The following is a 16,738-nucleotide window of genomic DNA, read 5'->3' on the forward strand; positions in this document are numbered from 1 at the left end:
CATGCAAAAATGTAGATAAATTTGAAAATAACTATGTTGAGTAGAAATAAGAGAGAAAGACGAAGAAAGGTATATTTTGTACAGTTTGATCTCTATAAGTGTGAGGAAATACAAGTTAATCATCTGTTGCTTTAGGGATGGGGCAAAGAGGAATGAGGGGAAAATTACAAAGAAAAATACATGGGATTTATTGATAGTATAGGTTCACTTATCTTTTGTAGCAGTTCACAAGTGTGGATTTACCAAAATCAATTCAGTTTGTACTTTATTTATATTTTACTGGTCCTGAGGCTTGAGGCTCAGGTCCTGGGCACTGTCCCTGAGCTTATCAGTTGAGTAACTCCACTTCTGACTTTTTTGGTGCTTAGAGATAAGAGTCTCATGGGCTTTCTTCCCCATCTAGCTTTGAACTGTGTTCTTCAGATCTCAGCCTCCTTAGTAGCTAGGGTTACAGGCATGAGCCACTGGTGGTTGGCCCTATGTGTTCTTTAAACAAGTGCAGTGAGTATGCCACCAAGCAGCTACAGAGTACTTTGTGTAGAACACGGAGCTGCACTGTGAGGTATACCACTGCCAGCTGTCTTCCAGTCTCAGCAGCGATGAAGACGTGTGCTTGAGGGTTTAGTTTAACAGTATGAGAAACTATACCAAAGCAAAATACTGTTTTAGGACTTGAAAAGTACCACCTTCTGCAGTATATCACATCCTCAAATATGCTTGGCGTCAGAGAAAATGTTTCCATGTTGGTACAGTGATTCTTGGCTAATTCTTTCTGTTCCCCAAATGACCATGCTTAGGTGAAGGTGTTGGTTGACTCAGGGGACCGAAAGCGGGCCATCAGTTCTGTGTGCAGCTACATTGTGTACCAGTGCAGTCGGCCAGCCCCTTTGCACTCCCGGGACCTGCACTCCATGATAGTGGCAGCTTTTCAGTGTCTGTGTGTCTGGCTGACTGAGCACCCTGATATGCTTGATGAAAAGGTAAGTTTTCCTGCCTGCTGAACTAGAGCCCAGCATATCTATAAAGAAGGATTCTAGCTAAAAATTTTATTCCACACATTTTTCTGGTGGGCACAGGTATCTAGTCAGTTTTCACTGCCTATTTCAGATTCCTATTGATCACACCTGTAAATCGTAGGTATTCACAAAGGCCAACATTAAGAGAATCACTATTTGAAGCCAGACTGGACAAGAAGTTTGTGAGATACTATTTTATTTTATTTATTTATTTATTTATTTTGGGCCAGTCCTAGGCCGTGAACTCAGGGCCTGAGCACTGTCCCTGGCTTCTTTTTGCTCAAGGCTAGCACTCTGCCACTTGAGTCACAGCGCCACTTCTGGCCATTTTCCGTATATGTGGTGCTGAGGAATCGAACCCAGGGCCTCATATATACGAGGAAAGCACTCTTGCCACTAGGCCATATTCCCAGCCCCGAGATAGTATTTTAATGAATAGGTGGGTGCATTGGTATATGCCTGACATCCCAGCCACAGTGGGAAGCATGCATAGGAACATTACAAAAAGCAAGACTATTCTCAAAATAACTAAAATAAGCCAGGTGCTGGTGGCTCTTGTCTACCTACTCAGGAGGCTGAGATCTGAGGATTGCAATTCAAAGCCAGCCTGGGCAGGAAAATCTGTGAGACTCTTACCTCCAATTAACCACCAGAAAACTGGAAGTGGTGCTTGGCTCAAAGTGGTAGAGGGCTAGCATTGAACAAAAAAACTCAGGAACAGCACCCAGGCCCTGAGTTCAAGCCCATAACCAACAACAACAACAACAAAAAACCCAAAACATAGAAAAGGAGAGAAAGAGAGAATGAACATGACATCAGAGCAAAAAGGGCTGCAGCATAGCTTAAGTGATAGAGCAGCTATCTAGCAAGAAAAGCCAAGTCCAACCCCCAACCCCCCCCCCCCCCCCGCCAGTACCACCAAAAAAAGTAAAAATAAAGCATTCATGGTGGAAGTGAAAGAGGAGATACCAGATCAGGCTCATTGACTATTATAGAGAACTTTGTGATTTTTAAAATATTGATAAAATCTTAGTCATATTAATTATAGCTTCAAAGTTAGGGTACTAGAAATTGTTTTAAAATGTCAGTCATTGCCAGACACTAGTGGCTCATGCTTGTTAATCCTAGCTACTCAGGAGGCTCAAATATGAGGATCATGGTTCAGAGTCAGCCCAGGCAGGAAAGTTCGTGAGACTCTTACTCCAGTTAACCATCAGAAAACCAGAAGTGGCACTGGCTCAAGTGGTAGAGTGCTAGCCTTGAGCTGAAGAGCTCAGGGACAGTGCTCAGGCCCAGAGTTCAAACAGCCACGACCTACTAAAAAAAAAAAAAAAAGCCAGACATTAATGAGCTTTTCTTTGGTATGTTAGAGAATCTAATGACTTTTGTTTATGTGAACTCAGGCCCTCAACACTGAGCCTTGATCCAATCTGAAATGCCTTTAATCATTTCATGTTCAACTAAATTAATGTTATATCTTTCACTTGGATTTACAGGATTTTTAATCCATGGTAGTTTATAAGAATTGGGACTGATGGAATTGAATGTAATTTAGCTTTATTTCTCTTTCTCTGTTTCTCCCCTCTCTCTGTCTGTCTGTCTGTCTGTCTGTCTGTGTGTCTGTCTGTCTCTCTCTCTCTCTCTTTCTCTCTCTGTCTCTGAACATACAAATTTAGTTCTTTACAGAGAAATTTGGAAGGGGGTTTGAATTTATTATATTACTGTGGTAGTATATATCTTATTAGAGAAAATTTGAAGTTAAAATTCCATTACCAAAATATAACCTCTATTAGTGTTTTGATGGATTCTTTGTCTGATCATGAAAAGGTGTATTACCAAAATTGATCTACCTTTCCTGCTTTTAGGACTGCCTTAAGGAAGTTCTAGAAATTGTGGAACTGGGTATCTCAGGAAGTAAGTCCAAGAACAGTGAGCAAGAGGTCAAGTACAAAGGAGATAAGGAGCCAAATCCTGCTTCAATGAGGGTAAAGGATGCTGCTGAAGCTACCCTCACATGGTATGAAAGTGACTGTTAGCAGTGACCCCTCCTGTTCATTTCTTTACAGATGGTTTGACATTAAGTGACTTAGCCCATTTAGATGATACTTTGTCTCTGGAAATTAAATGGAAAGGACATACTCATGCAACTGTTTTTTTCAGACCTAAATAAACCAGCAGCTTGAGTTTCTGTATTAGTTGATATTAATTCAAGCCAATTTATGTTCAAGTTGGAAAAGATCTTGGAGAAATTTACTGTCCCTTCACTTTGATGACTAAATCCAGAGATGAAATGTGTCTCTCTGGGGTCTCCCCATCAGATACATCTGCCTCCTACTTGATCTCTTCCATAGCATTTGTACTATATATTATAGGGCCATTCAGCTAAGATTTGTAAACTCTCTATTTAGAACTGGTACTAGGCTGGGTGTGGTGGTTTACTCCAGAGGCTAAGATCAGGAAGATTGCTATTTGAGGCCAGCCCTAGCAGAAAGTTTGAGAGCTTCCTTCTCAACCAGAAATAGCTGAGTGTAGTGGTGCACACCTGTTATCCAGCTGTGTAGGAGGCTAAATTTGTTAAGATGGCAATTCTAGGCCAGCCCAGAAAATTTTGTGAGACTATCTGAATGGAAGAAGCTGGGCATGGCACTTCATGACTGTCATCTCAGGCATAGCAGGAAGTATTAAATGGGAGAATTGAGATCCAGACATGGGCCAGGGAAAAAGTGAAACTATTTCAAAATAACTAGTACAAGGAAGATCTGATGATGTGGTTCAGCAGTAGAGTGCCTGCCTAGCAAACACAAGACGCAATTCAAGAACTTGTACTTACCCTCCTCATCTGCCACCCAAAAAAGAACTGGAATAGGATCACAGAGATGAATCAGAACTAATCACCCCACCAATACTATCTTTCAGTAGGAAAGATATAAAAATATGACCACAAACTGCTATATGATTAGGTGGAAAATGCATTCTCCAAGGGAAAAGGTACAAATCAAATGCTGAAGAGTTAGAAAGAGGAAATAAATATTTCCAGATAAGAGGAAAATCACAGTAGCATCATCCCTAGGGAAAACAGCTTAGCTGAAGGCATACGTATACCTGCTGGCTGAGATTCTTCATGCCCTCTTCATTTCTTGTTTGACTTCCCTGCTTTCAGTCTCCTAACCCCCCTGTTTATCTTGTATTCTGTGACCAAACTTATCCTCCCAAAGCACAATTTTTATTATCCTGCTTGAGTGGTTTCCTGCCATATTGTCTGAACTTAACCTGAATTTCAAGAGGCCTGCCTGATCTCTTCTATCACTTTGCCCTAGTGCCCTCTGCATAGTCCAGTTAACTTGTGGTGGTGAACTGGACATGCTTGTTCCTGCTTATGCTCCTCCCCTGAATTATAAAGCTTCTTTCTTCTTCCTTTGGCCACACCCTCTACCTCAAACGTACCTACCTCCATGGAACTCTTGGGTATTCTGCCTTTTTTTTTTGCCAATCCTGAGCTTGGACTCAGGGCCTGAGCACTGTCCCTGGCTTCTTTTTGCTCAAGGCTAGCACTCTACCACTTGAGTCACAGCGCCACTTCTAGCTAATTTCTATATATGTGGTGCTGGGGAATCGAACCCAGGGCTTCATGTATACAAGGCAAGCACTCTTGCCACTAGGCCATATTCCCAGCCCTATTCCGCTTCTTAATACGACTCCTTTCTACACATCATTTCTACACTCATCATTTCTGATCCTACCACAACAGAATTGTGTACTGTCATAGTCATATCTGATTTATTTGATACATGCTAGTGTGTACTCCTCAGGATGGGAGGTTTCTGAGAGAGACCCATTTCTGTGATAACCCTCCCAGGTCTGAGCACCTAATAGACACTTGCAGAGTAAAGATTAGCTGTTTGGGCCAGGCACCATTGGCTTACACCTATAATCCTAATTACTCAGGAGGCTGAAATCTGAGCATTGCAGTTCAAACCCAGCCTGAGCAGGAAAAGTTCAGGAGACTCTTACTTTCAGTTAACTACTCAGAAAAAGCTCGAAGTGGCACTGTGGCTCAAGTATTAGAGCACTAGAGCACAGAGTATTAGAGCTTGAGCACAGAGAGGCTCAGGGACAGAGCCCAGGACTGGCAAAAAAAAAATAGATTGGCTATTTGGGTTTTTGTTGTTTTTAATCCCCTTTGGGGTATTAACATAAATTCAGAATCAGGGCTCTTAGAAGTCATTTAAATTGCCCTTCTGCGTAAGTCATCTTTAAGACATAATTACCAAGTTATTTAGCATCTAAATGTCCGTTTCATTTTAATAATTAAAAGCTTGTTGTATTGTATTATATTATATTATATTGAGCTAAAATTTCTTCCACTTTAACTTTGACCAACTAGTTCTTATTCAGACTTCTGAGAGTGACACCCTTTTGTCCATGAAGTAGCAATATCCAAAGATAGTGTTTATATTCTTTCTGATTTAGCTCTGGTACCTCCAGATATTTTCATATTACAAGGACCGAGTACTTTATCATTGTGGTTCTTTTCAGCTGGTATAGGTTTGATTGTGTACCTCTTCTAGTAGATTTCAGATTACAGTACCTTAGATGACCTTTAAATTCTGTAGGATGATATTTTTATTAAATGTATTCAGGGGGCTGGAGATATGGCCTAGTGGCAAGAGTGCTTGCCTCGTATGCATGAGGCCCTGGGTTCAATTCCCCAGCACCACATATACAGAAAGTGGCCAGAAGTGGCGCTGTGCCTCAAGTGGCAGAGTGCTAGTTGAGAAAAAAGAAGCCAGGGACAGTGCTCAGGCCCTGAGTCCAAGCCCCAGGACTGGCCAAAAAAAAAAATAAATTAAAAAAAATGTATTTAGGGACTGCATAGGGCTTTTGAGAATCTGGTGATTTACATTTAGCCAACAAAAATTTGACTCTTTTTCATTTGTCATTCTCTACTACTTAGGAGTGTTTAAATATATGCACAGAACTGTACTTTTTTTTGGCCAGTCATGGGGCTTGAACTCAGGACCTGGGTACTGTCCTTGAACTTTTTTGCTCAAGGCTAGCATTCTACCACTTTGAGCCACAGCTCCACTTCCAGTTTTCTGGTGGTTAATCGGAGATAAGCTCACAGACTTTCTTGTCTAAGCTGGCTTTGAACTGTGTTCCTCAGATCTCAGCCACCTGAGTAGCTAGGATTACAGGCATTAGCCACTGGTACCCAACTTAGACATTTCTTATGCAAGATTTGCCTCAATATTTTTAGTTTTGAAATCCTAGCTTACTCTGATACATTCTCTGCTGCCTAACTTTTGACCAACTGTGGATTTAATGAGTCTGTCCTGTGTGTTCTAATTAAAGACATTGATTAAAGTATCAAACACAGGTGGACTCACAGCCTGTCTAGTGAAATACATTGATTAAATTATCAAATATGAGTAGACTCACAGCCTGTCAGCAGAAAATATCCTTCAAGCAGGTTCACAGGTTTAAACTGATTTACAAGTTTGTTGTGACACACTGCCAAATAGATGTCTTGATTTCAGAGATAATTACCTCCCTTTGCAGACCAGTGACCAGAAAAGAAAATGTGGATAGGCTGGTATGATTTCATCTTAGTGACCTATTCTCTTTTCAGCAATCTGTTTGATAACATCTTAGATCTTATATGCAACCATCTCTGTCCTATTTTTACAAAACCAAAGTCATATTTTTTCATTACTTACTGGATATTTCTCCTCTTTTCCATAAAGCATTAGGGACCTGAACTCATCATCAAATTTTGTTGATTCTAGAAATTCTTTGACAGGCCTTTAGGAGGAGTGAAAATAGAAAGAAAACATTTATTGAATTGTGTTGACTTACGTTATTAGGGATCTTTGGGTTCAGGCCTTAGAATGAGAGAAGAAGACATCCACCCAAGCTAAAAATTGAGTGATAAAAGTGGAGTTACAGAATACTAGTGTTCCAGATGAGATTCCTATGAAAAGCCAGGTGATTTTAGAATACCAGTGTAAAATTTTTCTTTTGTAATTACAAGATATTTTCTTTCTGAGCTTCAATTTCTTACTATAAATGAGGGTAATGCTACCTGTCTCATAGGGTTGTTAAGAAAGTGCAAGAAATAATGTGCATAAAATGCCTAGGATGAATGGATGTCCAAATCTGTCCAAACATTCCTGAGTATTAAGGCTTTTGAAGTTGAATTCCAGTTTATAAAGCATTTTCTGTTATAGATTTTTATTTAATGATTATAATAGGTCTGTGAGATTTAACTACTAGATGCAGGGGCAAGTTTCTGGTCTTTGGTGTGCGTCTGCATTCATGCGTGCGTGGGTGACTTTCCATTTGAGCCCCCCCCCCCCCGTTTGAATTTCCGGTAGGATCTTGTATTAACTTTGCCTAAGCTGTCTCACACCATGAACATTCTGTCCCCTCTCCTGAGTAGCTGGGTTTACAGGTGTGCTTTACCTTAGCCAGCTGTTTTCTGGCCTGTTAGCAATCACTTTGCTCTTCTTAGCTTTAGTTTTGTCTTCTGAAAAGTGAGGGAGTATGGCTGATTAGGGCCCTTTTCTAGACTTTTCTAGTATTCTAATACTTTGACTAGCATGATCTTGAAAGCTGGGACACACAGCAGATTTTTTTTTAACCTATCCTAGGGCTTGAACTCAGGGCCTGGGCTCTGTCCCTGACTGAGCTTCTCTGTGCTCAAGGCTAGCACTCTACCACTTGAGCCACAGCACCACTTCCAGCTTTTTCTGTTTATGTGGTACTGAGGAATTGAACCCAGGGCTTCAGGCATGCTAGGGAAGCACTCTCCCACTGAGCCACATTCCCAGCCCACACAGCAGATTTTTAAAAAACTAGTTTGTATTACTTATAATGGGGAGGTGGAGAGGGTTCTTTATTATAGCTTCACACATACTCCATAGTTTATGTATCTTTTGAAGCTTTATGATTTGGAAATACTGTTATTTCCCTAGGTAGCAAACTGATATTTGCTTGCAAGAAGTTTATTTGAAAGTGCTCTCAATATCCCAGTAGAGGAAGGTAGAAAGCAAAGCTGGACAAAGGGAAAAACTTAACTGTGGTACAGTGCTTATTTCATGTTCTCTCAGTCTAGGGCAAGGGGCTGGGCCTTTACAACCTGTACCAGCCAGTCATTGGGTAGATAGGATCTGTGCCCCTAAGTGAGGTGTTTCTCTGCCTGAAGGAAGTCTTTTTTTTTTTTTTTTTGTGGGCAACCAGCTTGCATTTAATTGTGACACTTTAGAATTGTACAAGTTTTTTTACATCTGCCCTCTCCCCCCATATTTAATCTCCTAAAATGACAGGAAAACATCACCAATCACAGGCTTAATGGGTTTAATAAGTTTACCTCTTCAATTCCTATTTGCAGCACCCATAATCCTATGAAATACCAGTCCAACTTGGCAGTGGCCAACAGGAAATTTCCATTCTCTAGAGGAAAAGTTCAGTTTCTCTGAACATTCTGTGTTGCAGTGGCACTTGTCCAGAATTGGTACCTCCCCATAGTTAGGGAACTTTAAGTACCAGTGGAAAAAAAGCTTTTTCCCCTTCAAGGGGAAGAAAGAAAGGTATTCCTGAGGGAAGTCTTTGAAAGATAGTATTGATATCTGTGGCCACCATCTGTTTGCATCTGGAGGGCTAGATCTACACAACATCCTGTGGCCTTCAGAAGAAATAAGTATGACCTGCAAAGGGGAAATATGGCTGTGCTCAATTAAAATTAAGGGGAATATATATGTGAATACATGAGGTAAACTTAAGATTTTATTTTGAGAATTAACTGTTTTTTATTCTATTCTCCATAGTATTATGCAGTTGCTTGGCGCATTTCCTTCACCCAGTGGTCCTGCTTCTCCCTGTAGTCTGGTGAATGAGACTACTCTGATCAAATACTCCAGGCTGCCAACCATTAACAAGCATAGTTTCCGGTACTTTGTTTTGGACAATAGTGTCATCCTGGCAATGCTGGAGCAGCCTCTTGGAAATGAGCAGAGTAAGTTAGACCACATGCGCCTTATTTACTGCTGTATCAATATGTGTGTTCATCAGTACTGGCAGGGAGAAAGAAAATGACTTGTATGTTACAAATTTGTCAGTGGTACTTTGAGCTATGAGATAGTAGCACTTGAGAAATAGAGGACCAGAAGATAGAATATACATATGAAGTAGAACTGCTTAAAGGCCATTTATGTATATCTGAAATATCAGAAAAGTACTCTGTAGTTTTATAAACAGTTTATCCTAGTGGCTGTTTAATATATATAAAAACCATTGTCACTCTTTCTTCCCTTGTGAACTTTGGGTGCTGTCTTTCTGCTCCCTTGCCCCTCACCCCTCATTGTTCTGTTTCAGTATTGGCACTCATGGCAGTTAGAAATGTGAGAGTCATCTTTGCTTGCTCCTCCTGTTACTGCCTCTGATTATACATTTCCAAATTTCTACCTCCCCAGTCTTGAGTCTTTCCTCTGTATTCCTTGCAGTACATCCAGTTGCAGGGCCTTACCACTTATTACCTAAATTCTTGCAATTCTTTCTACCTGGTCTGACACACCTCTTCTTCCCTGCCCTACCAGTTCCAAAACTTGTTCACCCTTAACATCTGCTCTACTTGCTGTACTGTGGTGTCCCTTCTCAGATGTAGATCTGACCTACTAGAAACCATTTACAGAACAGCTTGAACAGAACAGCTGTTTTCCCTTTTCCCCTCCCCCCAGTTGTAAACCATCTTAGGGACAATTATACTACAAACCAAATGATGCCAAGGAAGTTTTTTCCTGACAGCAGTTGGCATTTGCTAGTATGCCAGGATAGCATGATTTCGGAAAGACTTATTGCAGGCAAGGTGAAGAAAAACGAAAGTTACAGAATCTTGTGTGTAGAAAAGGACCCAAGGAATCACCTGGTATACAGTTCTCTTATTTGCAGGTAAATAAACTCAGGGAGGGTATGTGACTTGTCCAGCTAGCTTGAGAAGTACATGATGCAGATAGGACTTAGATTTGTTGACCCACTATGATATGATTTTTTCAATGAGGGAGACATCTTGCCTTTGCAAAGATAAGCCTTAGAATCCTGAAAAAGTTTTGCTGAATGTGAATAAATCTCATAATCCATAAAATAAAGGACATTGCCTGCCCTGTAGTTGGAGATTTAAAAAAAATTCTATCACAGATTTCTATCAAATGAGACTAAGTGACTTTAATATGAAATGAAATGGAGCCATTTATCATTGCTCACTTCATGATTGCTAGTCCAAAGCCTTTTCTCTAGGCCTTCTTTCTTCTCTGCCTCAGACTTAGGGCTTGTCTGGTGTTCTCTCCCCTGTGCCCATTGTTTGTGCTTCAGCTAGCCTGTTAAGCTCAAACCATCTGCCAAAGAGTATGCAAAATCCCAGTTAAATGTTCCCTTCTGCTTCCTGGCCTGTTTCTGGGTGTTTTAGTATTACTCCACTCTTAGTCCAACTAAATTGATTGCATAAAAAGTCTGCCAAAAATATAAACAAGTTGAATATGACACATTTAGGAGGACATTTTGTTTATTATAATAGTTAATAACAGAAGAAATGAGAAAGAAAAGCATGGCAAAGTTGACTCTCACACTTGAGACAAAAAAATAAAAAGGATCTGTATCTCCATGGAAATTCATCCTGAACACACATGCACACGCACACGCACACGCACACGCACACCGTCCCCCCCCCCCCCCCCAGAACTTCTGCTGGAAAGAAATTGTGCCTTCTTAAAGTGGGCATTGGTACCTAAAGCTGTGGGCAAATGTAACATTAGCACTTGCAGACAATCTGGTCCATCTTCTTATATTTCATTTGTCCCCAACAATGGGAGGTTAAGAGTATTTTCCAGAACAGCATTTCCCAAAAGTAAATGTGTACCACTGTAGGTATGTGAGATGATGACAGCTGACACATTGGCAAACACCATTATTTTTACTTATTTTAAAAATAATTAGCGAAGCTGGGGATATGGCCTAGTGGCAAGAATGCTTGCCTCGTATACATGAAGCCCTGGGTTCGATTCCTCAGTGCCACATATGACAAAAGGCCAGAGGAGGTGCTGTGGCTCAAGTGGCAGAGTGCTAGTCTTGAGCAAAAAGAAGCCAGGGACAGTGCTCAGGCCCTGACAGGGTCCAAGCACCAGGACTGGCAAAAAATATGAATAAATAAATAAATAAATGGCACACCTAATTTCATGGTTTCCCATTGACAGCAGTTCACAATGTCCTTTTTAAATAAATTTAATAATAATAAAAAGTGGTTGGTTCAAAGTCAAATAATAGGACTCATGGTACTTAATAAGGCAGAAAACCACAAAGAGGGCACAGAGGATCAAAGCTTGGGAAACTCAGTAGAGTGTTGACAGCAGTTACATTTTAAATGGTGGTTTTCTGAAATAAAAACCTTTGCACAAACCTTTTCTTCCAGATGATTTTTTCCCCTCTGTCACTGTGCTGGTTCGGGGAATGTCTGGAAGACTTGCTTGGGCACAACAGCTTTGCCTTCTACCCAGAGGAGCAAAAGCAAATCAGAAGGTAACTGCCAGAAGTTAGAGGGAAGTGACAAGTGTGTACAAGGGCGCATGCATGCATATCATAAAGGTTAATCACATTCTACCTAAGACCACAGATAAATATTCCTGACCCCCAAATACTTCATCACAGGGGTCCATCAGGATCACCTTGGGAACCAGACGTCCAGATCTCCTGATTTTATAGGCATCTTTAAAGTAGTGCTCTTTCCCAAAAGCTTTCCAGGTGACTGAGTGCTCACCCATGGTCTCACATTTTTCTATGCAATTTTAAATATAATTAAAGTCAGATATATGCTAATTATGATGCACATACCTGTAATCCTAGCACACCTTGAGTCAAGAGTTGGAGGCCTGGGCTGGGGATATGGCCTAGTGGCAAGAGTGCCTGCCTCGGATACACGAGGCCCTAGGTTCGATTCCCCAGCACCACATATACAGAAAACCGCCAGAAGCGGTGCTGTGGCTCAAGCGGCAGAGTGCTAGCCTTGAGCGGGAAGAAGCCAGGGACAGTGCTCAGGCCCTGAGTCCAAGGCCCAGGACTGGCAAAAAAAAAAAAAAAAAGAGTTGGAGGCCAGCCTGGGCGACAAAGTGAGTTCTAGCCTCCTCCCCCCCTTGAGCTACATAGCACATTTCAAGGCTATAAAGTGAGATCCTATAAAAACAGAAACAAAAAGTCAGCATCATCAATAACAGACATACACCATATATGGAAAGATTTAGCCAGGCCTGTCGTGTGTGTAGCAAATACGACATAGTTTCAAATTGTTCTACATGATTTATTCCTGCATAAGTTGCTATATAATTTTTAATATGCTATATAATTTAATTCAGTCTTTTATCTTGTGACAATCATAATTATGTGAATATTACTAATCTGTTGTAGAAAATTGGAAGATTGTAAATCACCTGTATTCAGAGGGAAGAACCATAGTTAATGTTTTAGTGCATTTCCTTCCAATGCTTTTTTTTTCTGTACACAGTAACACTTAAATTTGAGTCATATGCTATACTTCTTTTTTTAGACCTTTTACTCATGTTACTAAAAATTTATTTAGAACATGACAGTAAAATTTGCCAGCTGTTAAGATATCCTCAAAATTGGAGTACTTGCTTACATCATTTAACACACTTGATTTCTGTTGGATGATCTCTGTTTGTTACTTAAGAAGAATAAACTCCTATTTTCTCTCAGTGGCAGGATGCAGATCACATTCCATAGGCCTTTAAATTAATGTTAAAGTCCAAGGGGAAAGGGAAACAGGGCAGGAAACAAAATTTATTAATGGTACAATATGTACCTTTTTAAATTTTTTTAATTTTAAAAATTGTTATTGTAATGGTATTGTACAGAGGAGTTATAGCTAGTTACATGAGTCAGATATTGAATGCATTTCTTTTTCTTTTTTTCAAAGCAACATTTAAAATTTTTTAACTTAATCTACAGCTTAGAATTTCATTACAAAGCTTATAAAATAAACCTGCCAGAAACAAACTTTTAAAAACAAATTTAGAGGCTGGGAATGTGGCTTAGCAGTACAGTGCTTGCCTAGCATGCATGAAGCCCTGGGTTTGACTACTCAGCCTCACATAAACAGAAAAGGCTGGAAGTGGCGCTGTGGCTCAAGAGGTAGGCTGCTAGCCTTGAGCAAAAAGAAACCAGGGTGCTCAGGCCCAGAGTCCAAGTCCTAGGTCTGGCAAAAAAAAAATTTAGCTGACACCAGAAGTGGAAGCACTGTGCTGAGGCAGGGGTCAGATCTAAGCCCATCAACCTCCCCCTGCATTTCTTTTTTTTTTTTTTTTTTTTTTTTTTGCCAGTCCCAGGGCTTGAACTCAGGGCCTGAGTACTTTCCCTGGCTTCTTTTTTGCTCAAGGCTAGCACTCTGCCACTTGAGCCACAGCGCCCCTTCTGGCCATTTTGTATATATGTGGTGCTGGGGAATCGAACCTAGGGCTTCACGAGGCAAGCACTCTTGCCACTAGGCCATATCCCCAGCCCGCTGCATTTCTTTTTGAACAGTGTCACCCCCTCTTTCATTTTTTCCTAGTTTTTTTTTTTTGTTTTTTTTTGCCAGTCCTGGGGACTGAACTCCAGGCCTGAGCACTGTCCCTGCCTTCTTTTTGCTCAGGGCTAGCACTCTACCACTTGAGCCACAGCGCCACTTCCAGCTTTTTCCATCTATGTGGTGCTGGGGAATCGAACCCAGGGCTTCATGTATATGAGGCAAGCACTCTACCACTAGGCCATATTCCCAGCCCTTTTCCTAGTTTTTTCCTCTGGACTGCACCCTTTTTAAAAATTACTTTTTCAGTTTCTTGTGCCAGTACTGGGACTTTAACTCATGACCTCAAGCTCTTGCTTGGCTTTTCCTCTCATGGCTGAAAGCTTTACTACTTGAGCCACACCTCAAGTTCTTGCCTTTTGTGTTAATGTTGTGAATAAGAGTCTTGCAGTTTTGTCTGTCTGGGCTAGCTTTGAACCTTAATCCTCAGATCTTAGGTCCTTGAGTAGTTAGTATCATAGGTGTGAGCCACCAGTGCCCAGCACCATATACATAGTGAATCAGGGTTCTAGAGCCATGAAGACCCAGATTTGACACCCATACTCTCTTAACCTAAGGATTTAAAAATTAATTTTTTAATTTTTAATTTTTGTCAGTCTGGCATTTGAACTCAGAGCCCAGGCACTGTCTCTGAGCTTTTGTGCTCATTGCTAGCACTCTGCCAGTTGGGCCACAGCTCCATTTCTGGCTTTTCAGTGGTTAATGGGAGATGATAGTCTCATGGAGTTTCCTGCCTAGGCTGGCTTTGAACCATAATCCTCAGATTTTAGCCTCCTGAGTAGGAGGCTAAATGCAGGCATGAGCTTATATGTCTATGTATATGCTTACAGTTTATCTTGTTTTTTTTTTAAAGTGTTGTCTTTTGTTTTTGTGTGCTGGTACAAGGGCTTGCACTCACTTAGCTTTTCTACTGAAGACTGGCATCCTACTACTTAAGCCACATTTCAGCTTTTTGGTGGTTAATTGGAGATAAGAATTTCTGATTAGTTTGCCTGGGCTAACTTCAGACGCATAGCCTCAGATCTCAGCCTTCCTAATAGTATTACAGGCATAAGCCTCTGATGCTTGGCCAAAAAAAATTTTTAAAATAGTATGCTTTAGTTATACAAGGGGATACTCATTTTTGACACTTCCATACAAGCATACAATGCACCCTGGTCAGTCTCTTTTCCCATTAATATCCCTCATACTCTCCTTACCCTTGCTCCCTCCCGTTTTTCTTTGTTTCTTTTTTATTAGTATACATTGGTCATTGTGATGTTTCTAGTTATGTATGATATATTCTATTAAGTCTCAACCTTATTCCTTAGACTTTCTCCCCCTTTTAGAATAATTTCAACAGGTTTCATTGTTCTGTCTTCATACTGATATATACAGGGTACATGTATTCATGATGTATATGAGGTACATCAGTTGTATTTATCCTCATTTATCTTTTTTATTTTCTTCTGTATCCACCCTGCACAGAGTCTTTTGCTTTCATTTTTTGTTGTTTGTATTAATTGTGCCAAGGGGATTCACCATAGTATTTCACACATGCAAATATTGAATTGAAATCAGAATAACCCCCTCCATTGTTCTCTCTTCCCTCATCCTCGCTAGTACCTATTTTTGTTCAGCTTTCAGTGGGATTTCTTATGAAATCTTTTTTTAATATAACTTTTTGTCACAATATGGGTGTTGAACAGAGGGGTAATGAGTACATTTCTTTTTCCTTATAGAATCTTAATGATTCACACAATGTACTTAGCTATTATTCACCCTCTATTATTCTCTTACCTATCCTCCTATCCCTCTTCTCAAATAGTTGCAGTTATGTATTCTGTGTGTGTGTGTGTGTGTGTGTGTATGTGTGTATTTTTGAGACCAAGTGTCACTATATACCCCAACCCATAATGAGTCCTCAAACTCAATATGTAGTCCAGCCTTGCCTTGAACTCTGTAAAGTGCAGCCTGGCCTCAAACTCACTGTGTGCCCAAGACTGTTCTTGAACTCATAGTCTTCCTTCCTCAGCTTGGATTATTGATGTGTACCCCCATTTCCATCTTCTATCTAATTAAAATTCATTTTCTAGAGATGCCCAGGGGACTTGAACTTGTACTTTTTTGTATGGAATGAGTTGAGAGATCTTGGAGAAAAGGAACTTTAAGCTTTGTTTTGTGGCACTGAGGATCAAACTCAGGGCCTTGCATAGCTGGGCAAGAAAGTTGAATATTAAATCTCTGAAATGTCTCATCTGTTGGCATAGCACTGAATGTGGGTGATTTAGACCTGGAGTAGTAGATGTCCACAAACCATTTAACAGTCACAAAAATCTGTAAGTTGATGAACATTTTCAGAAAAATTAAAGTTGAGTATATAGCCATACAGACTTCCTACCATTACTACTAGCTATTATATGAGCATTTGCAGACTTACAAAGTGTTGTTACAGTTAAGTCTAGGGAACCACAAGCATCAAAGCAGATCAGTCTAATAATGTGTACCATTACAGATGGGTATTAGACCATATATATTAGCATAATCTTATTGGTATTATTTTAACAGCTTTTTGTTCCTGAACCTCGCCCAGTTCCTAAAAATGATGTTGGATTTAAATACTCTGTGAAACATCGGCCATTTCCTGAAGAGGTGGACAAGATTCCTTTTGTGAAAGCAGATCTGAGCATTCCAGATTTGCATGAGATTGTCACTGAAGAAGTAAGAGAAATTATTTTTAGTGTTTGTTAAGTAGATAAATGTAAATATTCTTAAATTATGTCTGCATTTAAAGCACTGACAAGATAAGGAAGTTTCCAAGTAGCAGGACAAGTATAGATTTTGGCTAACTGATAGAAAGTGGAGTCACTGATTGCCTGGGCTTGTCCACTGTAGCTTTCAGGAGTGTGGCAACATGATCAAGACTATGGAACTAGAGGATATTTGGATAGTAGGGAGGGAATTATAGCCCTTAAAAGTCACATCTGAGGTCATGTCTAGGTGGGGAAATCAAGAGAGTAAGGGAAAAGGTACAGGGGCAGCAAATGTGATCAAAGGATAGTCATATGTATGTTTTATACACACACAGGGACGAGGTAGGTAAAAAGAATCTAATCAA

General features: G+C 40.3%; 1 protein-coding gene across 3 annotated transcripts in view; it reads left to right on the forward strand.

Annotated features, from left to right (window-relative positions):
• Positions 1-16,738, forward strand: part of Ralgapb (Ral GTPase activating protein non-catalytic subunit beta) — an 88,018-nt gene that overhangs the window by 53,882 nt on the left and 17,398 nt on the right. For all 3 annotated transcript variants that reach the window (XM_048349181.1, XM_048349179.1, XM_048349180.1), the window contains exons 17-21: positions 798-980; positions 2,882-3,033; positions 8,843-9,030; positions 11,476-11,582; positions 16,189-16,341. In XM_048349181.1, the coding sequence (XP_048205138.1) occupies positions 798-980; positions 2,882-3,033; positions 8,843-9,030; positions 11,476-11,582; positions 16,189-16,341 (783 nt within the window). The remainder of the gene's footprint in view (positions 1-797; positions 981-2,881; positions 3,034-8,842; positions 9,031-11,475; positions 11,583-16,188; positions 16,342-16,738) is intronic.

The sequence above is a fragment of the Perognathus longimembris genome, chromosome 6 (assembly GCF_023159225.1).
Source record: "Perognathus longimembris pacificus isolate PPM17 chromosome 6, ASM2315922v1, whole genome shotgun sequence".
NCBI classification, from domain to species: domain Eukaryota; kingdom Metazoa; phylum Chordata; class Mammalia; order Rodentia; family Heteromyidae; genus Perognathus; species Perognathus longimembris.